This window comes from Culex pipiens, chromosome 3 (assembly GCF_016801865.2).
Source record: "Culex pipiens pallens isolate TS chromosome 3, TS_CPP_V2, whole genome shotgun sequence".
NCBI lineage: Eukaryota > Metazoa > Arthropoda > Insecta > Diptera > Culicidae > Culex > Culex pipiens.
Genome location: NC_068939.1, coordinates 151623914 through 151644727, shown reverse-complemented (window position 1 = coordinate 151644727; position 20814 = coordinate 151623914). Strand labels below are relative to the sequence as shown.

Sequence of the window (20814 nt, the reverse complement as noted above, 5' to 3'; positions counted from 1 at the left end):
GAAGCAAAAAACGGATTGCATTCTTCGGAAAGTTTTACACTAGAAAAACTTATAGCAGTTTCAAAATTTAAAGTTTTAAATGAAATTGAAACAAAATCATACAATATCTTCAGAATTACAGGAATTTTCAGTTGAATAAAATTTTGATATTTTATATTCATGCTACAAAATCAAGACAACAAAAATTGATGTTTGTACAAAAAATCAATTTCTAGTGATATTTTATCAACAAAAAAAAATATTTTATCAAACTTCACCCTAAATTTCTATGTTTTTTTTTAAAGCTAAATAAAATTAGTTAGACGAACATTTATATATGAGATACTTTTTGAATAAACATTATAAGTAACCTTACTCATGGACGTAACCAATACTATCAAGGACTATCAATGTTTTTAAAATACCAATACAGTCCAGACTCGATTATCCGAAGGCCTCGGAAAAATTTCACTTCGGATAATCGAAACTTAAGATAATCGAGGCTCCGGATAATCGAATCTGGACTGTACCAAACTGATTTTTAAAGCACTATTGAAAAAAAAACTCAAAGGAAATCACTCAAAAAAGAGGGAACTCAAATTTTAACCATCCAAAATTAAACTTTTTTCTACATTGTATTTCAAAGTCACAAAAATGCAATATTTGAAAAAAAGTTTTCTAAATATTTATAAAACAATGCTATCCTTACGTTATCACAAATTGTAGGTACAATTTTCCACGAAAAAAAAGGAAGTTGATTATCGACCGTGTAGGTGTCGTCGCACGTGCACCGCCCCACGCTCGCCGCTGATTGCATTCGTGATGAAATTGTTTTCCCGCGAAAAAAAAAAATGCGGCACACCCGTTTACGGGCTACGCTGACCTAGGACGGGAGATTTTGATCAATTAGCCGGGAAATACACGCCAACAGAATTACGCGATTCGCGGAAGTGTTGAAAAATGACAAACGAAATTGAGTTGAGTTTTTCGCCGAAATAACTTGCTGGATGTTGACTTTTACCCTTCATATTTAGAATTTTAAGAATTACATAAAAAAATTATGATGTTTCTTCCTCTAAGAAATTTTAATTGGAATATAAGCGGATTCCACCAAATTCTGCAGCTCTAATTACAAACCAGTCTACTTCCATGGTTTCCACAATACGCTGTATCCCACCCGCAAGCGATTCCAGGACTCGGCCCATAAATTAGAGAGGAAGGCTTCCGACAATACTGTCTGCTCACGTTCCTGGGTTCATTTTTTTCTCATTTTCAGCGGAAGCCCGGCTGCCAGTTTTTCCCGGAGTCCACGACGGAAGTTGAGGCCGTCGCCGCCGCCTACGGGGCAATCATAAATTGCATTTTCCACTAAATCGGACTTGTGGTGAGATTCCCGGGGAAAAATTCACAATAACGAGAGAGATTTTTGTGTTTTATTTTCAAATGAATGGGACAGTTCGAGGCGGTGGTGCCCACGTGGTGCGCTTTTTTTCTGGAAAACCAATTTCATTCAACAGTAGCCTCGTGGGAGGCACCAGGCCCGGGATGATGGGTTTCCGTGATTTTGATTGTTGATTTTCTCTTTAATTTAGCTTCAGCACGTTGCAGCTAAGAGGTATCATTCGCAACTCTGACTTTCGCTGTATTTTTGTATTTTTGTATTTTTGTATTTTTGTATTTTTGTATTTTTGTATTTTTGTATTTTTGTATTTTTGTATTTTTGTATTTTTGTATTTTTGTATTTTTGTATTTTTGTATTTTTGTATTTTTGTATTTTTGTATTTTTGTATTTTTGTATTTTTGTATTTTTGTATTTTTGTATTTTTGTATTTTTGTATTTTTGTATTTTTGTATTTTTGTATTTTTGTATTTTTGTATTTTTGTATTTTTGTATTTTTGTATTTTTGTATTTTTGTATTTTTGTATTTTTGTATTTTTGTATTTTTGTATTTTTGTATTTTTGTATTTTTGTATTTTTGTATTTTTGTATTTTTGTATTTTTGTATTTTTGTATTTTTGTATTTTTGCATTTTTGTATTTTTGTATTTTTGTATTTTTGTATTTTTGTATTTTTGTATTTTTGTATTTTTGTATTTTTGTATTTTTGTATTTTTGTATTTTTGTATTTTTGTGAGAGTTGGCAGCACGGCCATCGGGTGCGGAAGCTGAAACGTCGCGGTCTTGAATAAAATACGTTTTTACGCCTGAAATCGGTAGTTTCGTGAAGAAAAAAGTGTACATGGAAAGGAAATATTGGTTTCCCGTTGGTTAATAGTGAAGGATTGGCTTTTTCAGGCGAATTTGATAGAAAATCTTTAAATTTAATTTCGGTCGCTTGACCACTTTTTCAATGCGTGCCTCGCGATGATAGGGACGAGTGTAATAGTATTGGTGAGGTGTTCGCGGTCGCCTGGGGTGGTGCCACGGTGTTTTGGACCGAGCAATAAAGATTGTTTTGTGCTTTTTGTGGTTTTGTGAAATTTTTAGTGTAAGGAGCTTCATGGTTTCCCATGTAAGAAACTCTGGCATCTAGCAGCCGGAGGAAATCTTCAACAAAATAGGAGAGCCACCAAACATCTGACGAGCTCACGCACACATATGCAGTGCCAACGAGGCGGTGTCGACCGCGCTGTGATCAGTGTGTTGATCTCGAGCTTTTTGCTCTCTAATTCTGCTGCTGCTCGTCGTGTGTCGTCAACAGCCGGTGGCGAGGCTGTCCTGCTACAAAGCGCTTAGAGTGTGTTGGTGTATTCCGATGCATGCGAGAGTGGACGTGGATGAAGGTCGCAGCCCAGGGTTTGTTTTCTTTGTATGAATGAGCGTGTATATGTGAATGAGTAAAGACAAGATTGCCAGTTTTCCAAATCAAATGATTGGTTACAGACTTTTCACATTTGCTACAGACTTTTTAAGATTCCATTATTGTAAATTCAACAGCATACTAGTAATGATAAAAAAGGTAGTGTGTAAGGATGAGTGAATGCGTTTCTATTTATTTTTATTTTTTCAGATGATTGCTTAGGTAAGCCAAACATTTTTTTCGTGATAGCATTTTGAATCTGTGTGTCAGGGTTTGAGCGCGAAAGAGATAAAAGCGACGTGATCTTTTTCGCTTAGATGAGTTCTTGTTTTGACATTTGGTGAGTGCCTTCGATCGGGTGAGTGGAGCGAGTGAGAGCGAAAGTGTGTGAGTTGTGGATGTTGTGGACTGAGTTTTGAGGTCAGTGCAGTGCTGCCGATTTAATTGGTTTATCATTTCTATACATTTTGTCAGGATTTTTTGTGTTTTCGGTGTCATTTTGTTTAGAGATTTCTATTAATTATCTTCCGAGTTAGTTCTGTGGATGGTGGTGGTGGTTGGATATTTGTGTTTCTGTTGTTTCATTTGTGGTTCCATCTGAATTATTAGTTTTTAATTAGTGTTATTTTTTACAGCTTCCTGGAATTATTTTCCAATTAACTGTCTATATGTAAATTTATCTACTCACTACATGTTTTACTATTCTTTTCCTAACATACCATCTCCTCATACTTTATATGATCAAATTTCTTAAATTGACGAAACTTTCTAAAACAGCATAGGAGTCTGGAGCATTTGTATTTTAACTGCTACTTTTTACAGCTTCCTGGAATCAGCCTGATTATATTTATTATTTATTATTATTACAAAACTATATGCTTATTAGATAATACACTACAGACTCACACTTACACTTACAAACTTCCAATACATTTAATACATTACGCATTCAACATTTTTCATCGGCCCGATGAAATTCCCCTAACCCCCATTCCAAACCTCCCAAAAATATTCCGTTCACTTTTAAAAGTCGCATGGGTTCCCTGCACTTTTGCCACTAGTGAACAACAAAAACATCCCCTCCCAAATCCCCACGGGACTGTATGGGCGTAGCCTTGGAGCACAGTGTGGAAATTTACGTTCTTAGATATTTTTGGTTGTACCGGGCAACAATCAAATTGTCTAAAAATATTGAATTGACCATTGTGGCACCCCCTACAGCGTGGTGCAGACCCGTTATGCTATGCTATGCTATGCTATGCTTTTGTATTTTTGTATTTTTGTATTTTTGTATTTTTGTATTTTTGTATTTTTGTATTTTTGTATTTTTGTATTTTTGTATTTTTGTATTTTTGTATTTTTGTATTTTTGTATGTTTGTATTTTTGTATTTTTGTATTTTTGTATTTTTGTATTGTTGTATTTTTGTATTTTTGTATTTTTGTATTTTTGTATTTTTGTATTTTTGTATTTTTGTATTTTTGTATTTTTGTATTTTTGTATTTTTGTATTTTTGTATTTTTGTATTTTTGTATTTTTGTATTTTTGTATTTTTGTATTTTTGTATTTTTGTATTTTTGTATTTTTGTATTTTTGTATTTTTGTATTTTTGTATTTTTGTATTTTTGTATTTTTGTATTTTTGTATTTTTGTATTTTTGTATTTTTGTGTTTTTGTATTTTTGTATTTTTGTATTTTTGTATTTTTGTATTTTTGTATTTTTGTATTTTTGTATTTTTGTATTTTTGTATTTTTGTATTTTTGTATTTTTGTATTTTTGTATTTTTGGTATTTTTGTATTTTTGTATTTTTGTATTTTTGTATTTTTGTATTTTTGTATTTTTGTATTTTTGTATTTTTGTATTTTTGTATTTTTGTATTTTTGTATTTTTGTATTTTTGTAAAAAATCAATTTCTCACCGGAGAAAATTGAAACCAAACTCAATTATGCGAGAAGCATTTCGAACGAAATTACGACCGTATAGCCTAAAACCACCAAAGGTTGGGCCCGATGTGGGTTGGACGGACGGACCCGAGCCCGCATGATATAACTCAATTAGCCATCCGTTTTTCGACGAAACTTCACCAATCGAGATTTTTCACAGCATCGACAGCAAGAAAAAATCTAGACCGTACCGAAACCGAGGGCAATCAAAACATTGTTGCTCCCGTGCTTGGGAAATGTTATGAATACCGAGAATCTTTAACCGCTTGAAGCTCGTAGCAAAACTTTACAATATTTTATTTAAATTAATGATTGATTGATCAAACACAGTATAGTTAAAAAGAGTTTAAAATTTTAACAACGAAATTTATTTGACTCTGTTTGAAGAAATTCAAATCATGATGCGTAAATACAACGCCTATTACCGGTAGAAAGTGTCCTTGATGGAAGCGAAACCTCGTCGTCGATGGCGTAAAACGACGATCACTTTACAGTGCAACCGATTCGACGAACCAGCTCATTGCGTGAGTATGACACTATATGAATACCGTGCCCGGTGACATCCCCAAGATGATCAACACGAGAGGTGTTACTCACTCCGAAGACCTTGATGAGTCATTTTAAGCTTTACCCCTGTATGAGGCATTGCATTTTGCCGAATTCACTGATTGATACGAAATATGAAATTACGGTAAACTGTTATCGACTTCGGTCAAATTTAACAATAATTTTGTAGTACATTCTACAACCTTCAATCTTTATCTTTTGCAAGTTTTGTGTATTTTTTATATTTATATATTGGTATAATATTGTATTATCCTTTAAGATGCAAAAAACTGCGTGATAACATAGCCAAGTACATCGATAGAAGTACCGCAAACTTATTTCAACTTGAAACGTAGGAAATTTTAGTCAAACACGGCTAACTTTGCAATGCAGAATCACACGAAACAAGAAAAAATTATCATAATATTGCTAAAAAATCAAGAATTCTTTCCATCGCCTTTTGACATTTAAAAACCAGTTGAGAATGGATAATAGTGCTTTTATATTATCTATACTTATATTTTGAAAATCTTGAAAACGCAAAAAAAAATACCAAGATTTGATTTTAGGTAGGTCCTTGCAAAACATACACAGCGGATAATCGAGCCACATTAGATTTTTTTTTTGAAGAAAATACAAAATACAAAACTTTTTTTATTGTTAAAACTTCGGATAATCAAGACTTGGGATGATTTCATCAGAAGAAAAAGTATATAAACCAAAAAAAAACTTACTTTATCCACCGTAAGGAGCTTGATGTCTTCCGAGTAGTGCGGTGCCTGTGTGGACGCGCAGTCCTGTTTTTTTTTTCGTGTTATTTACCGTCTCTTTTGTGTCGCTGTTCGAGTGCATGGGGTGATTGGTCATTATAATTAAATAATGGCATCAGTAGTGCGGTGCCTGTGTGGACGCGCAGTCCTGTTTTTTTCGTGTTATTTTCCGTCTCTTTTGTGTCGCTGTTCGAGTGCATGGGGTGATTGGTCATTATAATTAAATAATAGCATCATTAGTGTGGTGCTTTTCGGGACGCGCAGTTCTGTTTTTTTTTACCTTCTTCTTTTTTTTCATTGTTTTTTTTTCACTCGCGTTCGTTGGCCGATGAGTTTTTTTGTGTTGTTCTCTTTTTATAGTTTTCTATAAAAACGTACCTATTTTTTTGAGACTAGCAAGTCGTATTGCTGGATTAAGTCCTTTCTATATCATCGATGATTGGAAGGCACGCCGTCGAATATTTTTTAAGGCTTATGATATAAAATCATTTCAATAAATGAAGCCCTTCCTACATCACCGTTGATCGGAAGGCACGCCGACGGAGAATTTCTGGAGAATCGCGGTCGAATTAATACTATATTTAAATCCCTAGATAGCTATCTTTCCGCAGCCGGCTGCCTAAGATTTTTAAAATTTCAACCGATAAACAAATTGCTTATGGTCGCATCACCTACCACAGTGAATCCTGACCTTATACCCATCTTACTAACCCCTCAAAACTCATGTGATACTTTGTCGGAGACGCAGCTGATTTAGCGGTCCCATCACTCAAGTATCGGCTAACATTCCCATCCACTTCCCCGTGTCTTACCTCTGGTCGTGGCCGGCGTCGGTATTGATCAGCACGATAGGGACCTTTGAAAATTGCGAAGGGGTGATGATTGGTTCCTACTTTTCATCTGTGGTCCACGGAGCAATGTTTGGGGGTCCTGGTCAATAACGAAGTAGCAGCTACGGGTAGACACCAATGCTATGCTATGCTATGCGTAAGGAGCTTGATGTCTTCCTACCTTTTTTGTGGTAAACTAAAAATCGTTATCGTTATTTCGATAATTCTATCGCAGATAATGTTATCAAGTTTCAAAGTAAAATATTTACTCAAAATTGTTCACAAAATACCGTAAAACGGGGTGACTTTGATAGCCGGGGTGACTTTGATAGGTTTGAGATTTTTCCGCAAAATGAAGAGTACAAATTTAATACGTACGGAATGGTATGGAATCATTCTGACCATGGTAGAGAAGTGTTCAAAGTACTCTTAAAAGAAATTTTCATAAAATTTTGAAAAGTTTAAAAAGTGAGTTAACAAAAAGTTGATGTTGATAAAAAGCATTATTTTAATATTCTGAAAGTGTCATGATTTTCTCAATGAACATGATTTCGAATCGGAAAATGGAATGCATTTTCGGATTCTTTGGACAATTTTCCACTAGGAGAAGGTAAAATAAGTTTGTAAATAATTGATATTATGTGAAACATAATTCAAAAAAATCTCCCAATTTATAGGCATTTTCAGTAGAACAAATGTCATATAAAATGTGAAAACTTTTGATTCTTGCTTCGATTTCAGTTTAGAGTGTAATATGATTCGATAATTTTATAAACAAAACTAGTTTTAATGAATTTTAGGCAAAATTTTGACTTTTTAGCAATTTTACCTAAAATTTATATGTATTTTGTGAAAAAGCTTATAAACTTAGTTAACTATTTATAAACATTGATTTTTTTTCTTAAAAGCTGTATCAGACACCTTAGTGATAGTACATTTGACGTAAACATAAAATTTGAACACACTGAATCTTATTTTTACAAGAATAACTATGACTATCAAAGTCATCCCGGAATTCAAAATAAGAATTTTCAATGCAACTATTTTTGCCTTCCTCACCTCACTGAGGCAAGGCTATAAAATCACTCAAAAATTGAACTTTTTAAATAAGCCTTCTAGATATACCTTTACGTATACATATCGGCTCAGAATCAAATTCTGAGAAAATGTCTGTGCGTGTGGATGGACGCAGAATTTTTTTTTTCTCACTCACTTTTCTCGGAACTGGCCCGACCGATTTTGTCCGGATCTATTTTTTTAGATTCGCCTTCAGGTCCTTTAAGTCTTTTTTTAATTTCATCCGGTTTGGTGCAGTACTTCAAAAGTTATGTTAGAAAAACTATTTTGGTTGATACTAAAAAGGGTCATTATTTACATAATTTGAAAGCTCCGGCGGATAGCTGTCGGAACTTTCCGCTCAGTGCACGCCGTGCACGCACACAAACACTGCAGTGCTTTCAAATGAATAATTAAATTTATCATAGATGGCAGCACTCAGATGTATAGTGTCTTTACTAAGTAAGCGTTAGCCAAAGCTTTCAGGAGGAAGGCAGCAACCACCTTTTGGTGGATAAAGTAACGTTTTTTTAAACGCTATTGAAAAAACTGTGCATGTACCTTGTGTGGCCTACCCTAGAACATGTTTTAAAAATAATAATCTTAAGACAAACCTTACCAGTTGAAAAATATTTCAAAAATAAATTGAAATTCTATCAATGTCATCCCGGTTTACGGTACTCAAATTTTCATAATTTGCAAAATGGGTATCAAACGAAGCGAAATTGTGTTTACTTTTCTACTTTATTATAGTTTTTTTTGTTGTGAAATACTAAAATTTTCACAAATTATCGTATTTTTTTCAAAATACTCAAATTTTCAAAACATGCAATTTCGGTATCAAATGAAATTTTGTTTGTTTTTTTCATTTTAGTTATGCTTTTTTTTTAGAAAATATAAAAAAAACACAAATTACCGTATTTTTCGAAAATATTCAAAATTTCAAAATATGCGATATTGGTATCAAACGAAGCGAATTTTGTTTACTTTTTCACTTTATTAAAGTTTTTTTTGTAAAAAACTAATATTTTTACAATGTACCGTAGACCGAGCCACGTAGCTTAGTGGCAACGCTCTCGCCTAGTAAGTGGTAGATCGGGGTTCAAATCCCGGCTCGGACCAACTGGGGATCGTTTCTCTTCTGGATTCTTAGGATTGCTTAGTAAAGGGAAGGTAGTTTATCGTCACAAACTGGACCTTATCACAACACCTTAGGGAGGCGACCTATGGAATGTTAACATTAACCTTAACATGTTACCACTAAGTTGAGAATGAAATTGCCACTGAATCCGCTTTGTAAATGCCGGCCCCGATACTCTTCAAGGGTGGGAAAGATTTACTTTTACCGTATTTTTCGGAAATACTCAAATTTTCTAAATATGCAATATGGGTATCAAACGAAGCGAAATTTTGCATGCTTTATACATACATTCAAATTGTGAATGCTTCATATACAACTTGGCGTAGTTTGATACCCATATTGCAAATATAAAATATTCGAATATTTTCATAAAAAATACGGTAGTTTGTGAGAATTATAGTATTTAAAAAAAAACTCTAAAAATGTGTGTATTACTATTTTGAAAATTTGAGTACCTTCGAAAAAATACGTTTTTTTGTAAAAAAAACTTAATTAATGTGAAAAAGCAAACCAAATTTCGCTTCGTTTTATACCCATATTGCATATGTTGAAAATTTGCGTATTTTCGAAAAATACGGTAATTTGCGATATTATTTATATTTTCAAAAAAAACCTTAAAACAAGAGAAACAAAATACAAAATTTCGCTTCGTTTGATACGTTTCGTTTGAATTATTGAAAATTTGAGAACTTTCGAAAAAATACGGTATTTTGTGAACAATTTTGAGTACATATTTTACTTTGAAACTAACTAGATTTTCAAAAAATATGTTCTTAGTGAAAGCATTGAAAATTTAACATGATATGGTTGAATTAATCGATTTTAGAAAGATTTTAAAAATTAGTTATCGTCCATTATCGGCGATAAGATTATCGCCGATAGAATTATCGAAATAACGATAACGATAGATTATCGTTATCGTCCCGACGATAACGATAGAACTATCGTTATCGTTATCGAGCCTCGATAATTTTATCGTTAACAACCTTGGTATTTTGATTACGCACTCAAGGATGGGTCGCATGATTGATTTGGACATTATTTTTATCAAAATATCTGAGATTCGGCTTTGATAAAGTGTATAAATAACACTTAAGTGGTCATAACTATTTATGGGATTGTCAGATTTTCAATCTTTCGGACGCGATGGAAAGTTCTGTTAAATATGTATAAGACACATTCTGCGGTGACGTTACAACAGTTTGCTGATTCTTATTTCAGTTTTTTTGGCAGTACATATCTCGGAAAATTTTAAGCCAATACCACCTTTTTTTTACCTATTCTGAAAAATACGTTAACTTTGCCATAAGAATCAACTGTGGATTCAGGATATGACGTTTTGGTTCCTGTTCTACGAGCGAATAACGGTGGAGAATTTTGTGTTTTTCATTCGACTAGAAATTAAATCTATTTTCAGGATACGATCAGTTTTGGAAAAATGGTACCTGACCACCGGAGATATTTTGGGTTCCCGGAGGTGAATTTGAGGTGCTTTTTTGCTGATTGAGGTGCTTGAAAACATGCAAACATGCAAAACTATCCTAGAATATTATAAAATGCTGTAAGACCCGTCGAAACCGGCTCCTCCGATCTCCGGTGGCCACTTCCAGAACCAGATGCAAAGAGCGTAAACTGATCATGCGACATATCAAACTTCATGATTTTGGATGGAGAGTGTCCTTAAGATGTACGTTTTCCTCCTGGACCGGTTGCTAGGTTCTCCGGTGGCCATATCTAAGACCATATTGTTCAAATACCTGAAACCACCCTCGCAATACATCAAACCAAACTTCATGATTTTAATAGAGAAGTGTTCCTGAAGAGAACTTTTGTCCCCAGGACCAGTTCCTAAGTTCTCCGGTGGTCACAGCTGGAACCATATTTGGATAATTCCATTCACAATTCTAAGGCCTTTTCTAAATTTAGTTTGAAATATTGTTTTTCAATGATGATTTGTTTCAGGTTTTTTTCAATTATGGTTCCGGTATAACCGGGGAGCTGGCTTATTTTTGAGCGACATGGTCCCAGAGCATCAAGGTCATCCGAAGTGCACTTAAAAAATAGATGTCTTTAAAGTTGAATATCTTTTGACAATCAAAATGGATTTACTTTCTCTACAAACCGGAAAGGGTTTGTTCAAATATCACGTCGAGCGATTTTTGGGATTTAAAAAAAACGCATAAAACCGGTGGAATAATTTTTATTCATATAGCTACGCCGTGAATGCATATAGGACATTTATGCGAACAGGGGCAGCTTATCAAAACAAAAGTCTAGATATATGCTTTTACCCATATTTTTTTTTATTAAAGAAAGCTTCATATTTCAAATAGATAAAACATTATCATTGCTGTGACATTCGTGTCATCAACTCATGATTCCGTGCAAGTATTGTTTATCGAGTTATGTTTTGAGTGTCCTCAATTTTATATACACATTGCGCAAATGGTAAACAGCCACTGCAAGGTGCACTCGTGTCCCCAATCCTATTCCCCACTCCTCCCAAAGGAACCTCCCTTACTCTCAGTAGCAAACCCCCCCTCCCCCCTTTATGCTCCCGTCCTACAGGTCAATGCCCTTCCTTCTTGAACGGTCACACAGACACGCGACAGCAGTGTCTGGCTTCAACTGGCTGCCTGCAACTCTCTAATCACGCGTCAACCAATAATATTCTATGAATTTTGCGAATCCAATCGCACCAGATCGACGACGGTGATCTAAGAGCCGAGTGCCCGCGATGCTGGGAAGGCCTGGCCCCGTCCCGATGTTCAAACATTAGCAACAACACTTCCGAGAACGTCGGCTCGTCCCAAGTTCAGGGAATTTTTGCTTTGTTATTTTTATTTTACTTTTTTACACTCGTCTAATGTGGTTTCTGCTTGCGCTGGACGGAATTTGATCTCGTCCGGAGGTTGGTTACTCACCGTTTCTTGGGACATCTTGGAAGCGGGCGGCGGCGACGTTGGTTCTACGGCGTCCAGGTTTTCTCCAATTGGGCTCACTTTTAACACTAACAAGAGTATAACGATTTTATTTTGCATAAACGAAAAAAAAAACTGGACAAACTTTGCAACTTTTAACTTTTCCAGGAAATCACACACTTTGGTTGGCTTGGCCAAAAATAGCACGACATTCAGAGAAGAGTGGATTCCCACCGAATACGCTGATAAGAACAAACCGAACTCGGTTCCAGAGTGCCACACGGACTGGCCAATAGTAAACACACACTCAAGGCTTGTCTTGTTTTTTAAACAACAATAACAACAATTATTGCGCAGGCCCCTCTCTTCTGGAGGTGCTGCTTTTGGTTGGAGGCTGGCCCAATGTTGTGGCCACAGCAGCTGTCTTTCAATGGGGGGGAAATTCCTTCACACTTCTTCTCCAGAAGAGGCACTCCGCTCTTCCACCAGTTTTGAGGGCACTTCAGAACTTCACAGTTAGCCACGACGACCACCTCGATTCTTGCGGGGCTGGCAGGGGTCAGCGGAAACGGAAGTTCCCCACGTCACGAAATTCTTCTCTTGTTGCGCTGGAACTCCGGAACGACGCAAGTCCGAGGTCGAACTCCGGTTGGCACAAAATTAAACAACGAATAAAACACACGACGACTCTTCTGATCGTCTCAAATCGAAATCGAGCTGGCGGAGTCAGAAATCAGAATTCCGTGCCGTGCTGCGACGTTTGGCGTTTGTATGGGATTGTGTTGAATCGCGAGCTAGTGCTGCTGTGCTGAATGAAGTTGCGACGACGACGACGAGAGTGCTCACCGTGCTCACACGCTTACTGGGGGAACTCAATTTTTAAGTTCGTTCAAGCAAAATGAAGTTCGGTTCAGCGATGTCAATTTTAAGATGGGTTTGTTTTGATTTTATTTCGCAAATTTGAGATCACTGAACCAAACTTCATTTTGCTCGGTGACTTTGCTGAAATTTAAAAAGTGACAGTTCTGGGGACTTAGCGTTTTTAAAGTGGGTGTTCTGGTAAGTTTGTAAAAATGAATCTTTTATTTAAAATATCTCTTAATTTTTATGTTTTACAGCATCATGCATGGCGCACCGAGTTGATTAATACTCGAGAGGAACCGGAAGCCAACAAGCAATAAAAGTTGTTTTTACGGGGCGTTGCCATCCAAGAGTAAAATCAACAAATATTTACGGAATTTTTCGCAGTTTTACGATCTCTTTATATTTTTATTTTCCCATATTCAGCTCTTGATACTCGTCGATGGCCCTCCTGGAAGACGACCGTCCCGCCGGAACCATCACCCATCGAAATGTCCGCCGGTAAAAGGACCGCCGGAAGCAGTTGAAAGCGACCGCTGACGGCGTCGCCGGTGGAGGCTAACAGGAAAGCACGGAAGGTTCAGGCCGCAGATTCAGCGCGTTCTTCTGCACGACAACTCCAGACCAGCTTTGTAATGCTGTAGCTACTCGCCACAAAAGTTCGGCAACAATCTGGGCGACTACTTGCTCCCTCGATAATCCCGGCCACGGTCAAGCTTGTAGAACCGATCGAGGTCCCGTTCACGGTATCGCTGGCCGCTCTTGGAACGATCAACTATCTTGCGGAAAACATGGACCATGAGGATCATCAACTCACTAGTTCACGTCCCGGATGACCATTCCGGTTAGGTGCAATCTGCTGCCCTGCAAATTCTCGCAACTTGGCGCAGCCGGAAAAGGTGCTGAACGATAGACAAACTTTACTATTGCCTGACTCGATCACGAGTATTCTGCCGTCGTTCCGCGGATGGGACAGTCGCGACGCGTAACAGTTGCTCGAAGCCCCGCTCCGGAAGAATATTAAGAAAACTTAAAGGTTGGGACTGGAGGTCCACGGCTATCAATCCGTTTATAATCGAGCCGGATTGTGATTGAGAGGGAGTAATCTTGACCGAACCATGAGTCCGAATCTGCTTCCGCCACCCACCCACCGGTGCCATCGACCTGCTGCAGGAGATGCTCCTCGAGCGTGGGGTCATCCGGGCCGACTTTACGCTGTACCAGGACTTTATGGACCAGCGTCGGGATCTGCTGCTGGTTCCGGAACAAGGCAAGTGCGACGCCGACGCGGCCCGCTTTCGCAACACTGGCAACCGGCTCTATCTGGACGGGAAGTATGGGGAAGCTTTGTTATGGTGCTTCGCGTAGAAGGAGACGGACCAGCTGGCCACGGGATACGGGAATCGGTAAGGCGGGAGGCGTGTGTGGTTTGATTGAGGTTAGGTTTTGATGTATGTTTTTGAATTTTAAGGTCGGCGGTTTACTTCGAGCAGGGCGAGTACGCGTTTGCACTGTACAACATCGATCTGGCCATGAAGCATGATTATCCCGAAAAGTTGATGCCGAAGTTGCGGGTCAGGGAGTTGAACTGCAAGCAGCAGATTGCTCCTGGCCGTTCGAAGGGCACGGTTCAAGGTCCGCGGATGGACATTAATGTGGACACCAACCCGAAGATTCCTTTCCTCGCCAAGGGAATAAAGGTTGACCACCGGCGAATCCTGGTCGCCGAAAAGGACTTAAATCCAGGGGACGTGCGGAACCGCTGCTGACGGCGATTGGCTTCAACCTGTGCAACGAAACCTGCAGCCACTGCGGAGTCAAGTTCAGCAACAGCTTGATTCCTTGCCCGGTCTGCGTCTTCTCCATGTACTGCGGCGAGGAGCTCAATTCGAATGTCCGGTACCACGAAGCTGCGCAATTGCTCCAACTTAAATCTGCTGAGCACTCCGCGTCTGTTTATCTACGGCTTTTCTCTGTTCGATGACAATTTGGCCGAGCTGAAGCGGTTCTGCGAGGCGAACGAGGGTGCAGAACTGAACCGATTCGAGTTGGATTACAGCAACCTGGACCGACGTGAGCTGTTCAGAATTCTGCACAACACGGAAGCTCGTCGCGACCCGATCGGAGAGTTGAACGGCTACTTGGAGGAAAAGCTGATTTCTTACGGTTACGGTGTTCCAAGCGAATCCACTGATGGTAACGGTCACCACTGGCCTTCGGAACTTTACGCCAAGCCTTGAACAAGCTCGCTCGCCTAGCTACCACCCTGCTTCCAAACAACCGCGACTATCTCGGGCGCATCATTTCCGGATTCACTTTCCGGTCATCCCCGCCAACATCCACACGTGTGATCCGAACGCGCAGACGGCCTTCGAATCATGCCGCATGAAGTTGGTGCTGCTACGACCGGTTCCTGCCGGCAAACCCTTCGTTGAGTCGTTCGGATCAAACTGGCGGAGTTCCAACCCGGAACCGCGCCCCCCAGGAATGCGCTGTATTTTGTTTCTAGATTATCGTGGTTTGCCGGCGGCGACGCGAGATCGACTCGGATCGGAACGAAGCGTTCTCGTATGCCAACCAAACCATTAATCAAGTGCTCGACAGGACGGATGGGTTTCAGCAATCGGTGTGACGATCAGGACCAGGCACTGACTTTTCCGGGTGGAAGGCATCTGCACATTCTGAGCAGGATCCACGTAGGCTGTCTTTCGGCCACTCCGCCTACATGCCGGAACAGGTTTGGTACCTTGTTATCAAACACTTGCTGCTGGCCACAATGGACACGATGACCAGATAACTTCCTGTAGGTGGTACAATGATTTGTTAGGTCATTTTAATGTTCTTTTTTTTGATTCTAGGTACAAGCAGTGATCCGAGGCAGGATACGCTGATCGCATCGCACGTGGTCCGTGTGGGGCATGGTCAAGCAGGTTGGCCTGCGAAAGATCAAGTCTTCTAAGCTTTCGCGCCCCGACATCAACGATAGCTACGACCGTGGCAAGAGAATCCTGAAGTAGCACGCCTTCAAGAGTACAAAGCGCTGGCCGTTGAACTGCTCAAGTACTCCGAAAAGGTTAAGGATTTTTTGGGGGTGAATAGATACCCTTTGCCGCTGCTACAAACACTTTACGCATTTTCCGAAAATTTCCGAAAGAATGACGCGCAAGTCATCGGAATCGGCTAGCGAGACCGCCATTTGGCAAATCGCGTTGCTCGCCACAGATGAGTTACCTATCTCCAGATTCAAGAGATCAAGAGAACGCCCGCTCCGTGCTTGGGCTTGAGGATGATGCCACGATGCCCCCGGCTAATACACACTTGCCAGCTATTACAGCAGATTCTGCGCGTTCTCCTGCACAACAACTCCACATAGAAACGTCGTTACGGCGAAGCTGCTCTCCGCGCTGCAAAAAATCGGCAACAATTTGAAAGACTACCTGCACTTGATCATCCCGGCCTTGGTCAAGATGTTCGGACCGATCGGAGTGGAGTAGTGGACAGGCTTGCAATAATAGGCCCTGCAGGTGCAGCCGCTTGAGTGAGCGGGAGGATCCGGCAGGACAGTGGCGTTTATACGACCGCCAGAAGCAGAACAACAATGCCGCGGAAGGCCATTCGGGTAGGGCGAAGACGAAGGGGGACCAGGAACCGAAGGTTGACTTCCGGGCCGCGTGCTTTTTATGAACATAGGTCAGGCAGAAGCTTGTGCAGAAGGGCTTCTTGTCAGTGCTGCGGAACGTGCTGGTCAAGCGTACCTGTAGGACGTTCGTAGGTCGGCTGCGAGTTCAACATCTGTCTTCTCCAGCTAATGCCGTAGATTCTGCGCGTCAACTCATCCACCAGCTCCACTACAGTGAAGCTGCTTCCCGTGCTGCTGAAGTTTGGTAACATACGACTTGTCACTTGCCATTAGCCAAGCCGAGCGAACCGATCGAGGTTCTGTTCGCAGTATCGCTAACCGCCTTTGAAGCGATCAGTTATCTTACGGAATATTTGGACTTTACAGATTTCTCCTCGAGGACCATCCGCCCGCTGGTGACCACGAAGCAGGTGTTGCCGATTTTGGGGAATATTTGCTTCGCAAGCACCGGTGAACTCTACTCTACCTGGACTGCACGATGCACGACCTGCGCAAGATGTACTCCGAGATGGTGACCTTTTGCCCATCGCCCATCAGGAACCCTTCCACCGCGGAGGTGGTCCCAACCTCCCGCAAAGTCCCCTACTCCGCCTAATGGAACCGTACCTATTCGTTGAAGTGCAAGACCCCGCCGATTGCGTTTCCTTCGTTTACACCGTCCTCGCCCGGCGACGTGGCCACGTCACCCAGGACGCACCCGTCCCCGGTTCCTCCTTCTACAACATCAAAGATTTCATTCAAGTTGCCGTGGAAGGTTCTTCCGCTCGATCAACCTCCCAAAGAAACTCTCTTAGAGACTTCCTGCAGCTAATCGCCCGAACCGACACTCCGCGTGACCTCATCAACGATATCTTCAAGTGTCACTCGCTAGTCCTCTTCCACCCGTAATCAATTCCGTCGAATTTCGCCAAACAAGATCCACGGCTCAAATGCTAAAAATGATAATAAAGAAATTATAATTTATCTACATTAAAATTAAAATAAATTCAACAAAAAACTAGTACCAGAACGACAATTTTCTTTTCCGTATCATTCCGAACCGCTAACCGTCCCCCGGAACCGTTTTTCTGCTTTCCTGGAGGATTTTTCCGGTACCCAGCGCATGTCAAATTTGACATCGGCTTCACCATGTTAAAATTAAGTTCGGGTACTCGATGTCAAATTTGTATGACTACGGTTTGCGCCGTTTTGATTGGATCCACTCAAATTTGAGTTCCCCTGGTAAGCGTGCACCAACACGAAGGAGTGGGATGTGTGTGCGTGTGGGCGCGGCAGGTTGGGTGGGCCAGGGTTGCCGATTTGGAGTGGACTGGGTGGTAATATAACTGTATATGGTTTGAATAAATCTGCACAAAAAATGTAAAAAATACCCAGACTTTTTTTTATCTAGCAAACAATGTAATTGGGTACTAAAGGCCTATGTCAATTTTTATGTACAATGGTAAAAAACACAATTGAAATCCATTTTTGATCACTTTTTTCATTTAATGCAATTTTTTTTGACAAGACAACATTTTTTCGAAGGATCAACTATGGTCTCTTTGGAACGAGCTGTCAATTAGGAGCTTTTCTGTCAAGAAGGACCGCGAGGTTAATTTTTCAAAATTGATTTAAAAATTCCTTTTTAAACTCTTTGTGGTCGTACAAAGGATCATTGTACTCAGAAAATAAGCTTTATCGCTGTAAACAATAATATCAACAATCTAAGCTTCATTTTAGGACCCAATTGGGCCAATTTCAAAATAAATACAAACAGTCTATTAGGGTTTTTTCTTAAAAAACAATTTCCCTCAGCTAGCAAAATCTAAACTAAGAAACATGGTAGTACAATCACTGGTTGGTCACAATTTCGTTTGACACTTTTTTAGTTTGTACCACGTTGGTTGGTCAAAGTCAAACTAAAAAGTGACGAACTGTCACTTTTTACACGGCGCTCACGCACACTTTCAAAACAAACGTTTGGTAGTGTGTGTGAACTGCGTGTAAAAGGGGTGTCAAACTAAAAAGTGGTTTCAAACCTTTCAAACCATCGGGGTTTGAGTGTAAATGGTTATGCATTCTGGAGCAACATTTGAAAAGGGCGCATACGCATTCTGACAGCTGCAACTATTTTGCAATTTCCCAGGCAATAAACAACTACAGTAGTTGTTCGGTAACTGGGCGGTGTTTAACTGGCCCGCTTTTTAACTGTGCGTTCGATAACTGGGCCATAGCCCAGTTAAAAAGCAGACAAACGTCAAAAAACCAAAACAAACCGAAATAACCGAGGGGTTAATGGATGCAAAAATCATGTTCAATAAATAAAAAAAAATTGTTTCAAACTTTTATTTAATTTCAAGTCACAATTAAAGAAATATGAAAAGTAAGCATTGTAAATAAATTTGATTAACTTTTATTTTTATATTTCATGAGGAAAATATTATGCATCGGTGGTCCCCTCGTTATTTTTCGTTCAGCCCAGTATGCGAGCAGCATTCGGTGACTGGGCTACGTTCTCAGCCCAGTTACCGAACAAGTACTGTATTTTACAAAACCCATAGTGTTGAATGGTAGCTGTGGAGGTCAGCTAATGTTTCCCATTTCGAATTTTGAGAAAAAGTTACCTGAAGCTTGAGAAATAGCAAAATAGTTCAAACTGTCAAAATGCTTATCCGCCCTTTTCTCGTGTTGCTCCAGAATTGATCTCAGTTCTCTAAATCTCTGAATTGCAAATGTAACATTCTGAAGCAGAACTGTTAAATTCTAAGAGCACTAATTGAATTGAATTGAACAAACATTCTATCCTGCTCGTTCCTAATTTTCAACAACTGACGTGAACAGTATAAAGGCTGTTTGTTTACACTTGGACATTGGACCTTTTAAATAGTTTTGCTTGAAGTGTGGTCTTTCGTGCATTCCATTTCATTAGGGCACATAACTTTTGTAAACAAGAGTATAAAAAACCGCCTTGAGTCAGGGGTATTAAAAAACACCCAAAAAGCAAAAACTGAAAATTTTGTTTATTGGACCTTAACAAAAAAAACTCCAGGTACACTCAACCCCCGGTGGTTGGTCACTTTTTCATTTGACACTTTTTTAGTTTGTACCCCGTTGGTTGGTCAAAGTCAAACTAAAAAGTGACGAACTGTCACTTTTTACACGGCGCTCACGCACACTATCATGTATGTCGTCGGTGTACCCCTCTCCCACCTTATGTAAACTGTCATTTGAGTGGAAAGGATACAATATTGTATGAACTCTATCACGACAATGTGATTGAGGCAATGTAGCAATGCGGATTCGCGAACTGCATGGATCTGTATTCGATAATTAAAAGTACTTTGAAAATTACTGACAGCTGGTTGAAATACACTGAAACCCCAACTCGACGGTAACATTTCAAAAGGCATCATGTACATTTTGACACTTTCTGGGTTATTGCATATTCTGAAAGTACTCCTAATAAGCTACCTCTCCACCAAAAATGCGCAATAGTTACTTCAGTAAAGTCTGATTTCAAATAAAGTAACATAAACAAAATCTCTGCCATCAGCAGTCCCTGTTTATATAGCCCTGTCAACCTGTCAAACAAAAGACTACATGAACCTCGTGACGAAAAAAAAGCAACATGAACAAAGCGCCATGTACATTCGGCGAAGAAAAACGAATCATAACAAAGCGTCCCCCTCAATGACAGCAGGGTGATATAGACGTTGGTGTATTCAAAGGAAGTTATGTTTGTTTTTCTCAAATAAAATTACGGAAATAATGTTTTATTGAATTTGGATGATCAAGTATCAATAAAAGCAACGTTTTTCATCGTTTGTAATCATTAGAACATCTTATTTTGCTTTTATATTAAAATGGGAATTGAAAATAGATGCTCAACATTCAAATGCGTTTTTCTCAAAACGCATGGTTTGTACATGATGCTTTTTGAAATGTTGGCGTCGAACTGTTGTCAAACGAACGGGGTCACTTTTTAGTTTGACACCCTCTTTACACAGAGCTTACACTTACTACCAAACGTTTGGTTTGATAGTATGTGTGAGTCCCGTGTAAAAAGTGACAGTTCGTCACTTTTTAGTTTGACTTTGTCAAACCAACGGGGTACAAACTAAAAAAGTGTCAAACGAAAAAGTGACCAACCACCGGGGGTTGAGTGTACCAACATCGGTTTGCCAACTAGTTTTAGCGAAATTCAAAACTACCTATCAAATCAGTTCTGTACAGAGACGATTCGCTAATTTGAAGCCCGCTCATTGAAAACACGTTTCGATCTGACCCGAACGTTCCGACTGCTACGGTAAAATCGTAGAAAAAGTCTGCAGAAAATTTGCAACAAAA

At 39.4% G+C, this 20814-nt stretch overlaps 1 protein-coding gene and 1 pseudogene across 1 annotated transcript in view; one reads left to right on the top strand and one right to left on the bottom strand.

The window, feature by feature from the left end:
• Positions 1 to 12672, bottom strand: part of LOC120419997 (tyrosine-protein phosphatase non-receptor type 9) — a 103972-nt gene extending 91300 nt beyond the window's left edge. Inside the window, exon 1 of the mRNA XM_039582887.2 lies at positions 11991 to 12672. Within this exon, the coding sequence (XP_039438821.1) occupies positions 11991 to 12107 (117 nt within the window). The 5' untranslated portion in view covers positions 12108 to 12672. The remainder of the gene's footprint in view (positions 1 to 11990) is intronic.
• A 1352-nt stretch (positions 12673 to 14024) lies between these two features.
• LOC120420023 (uncharacterized) lies at positions 14025 to 17400 on the top strand (annotated as a pseudogene).
• Positions 17401 to 20814: the final 3414 nt, after the last annotated feature.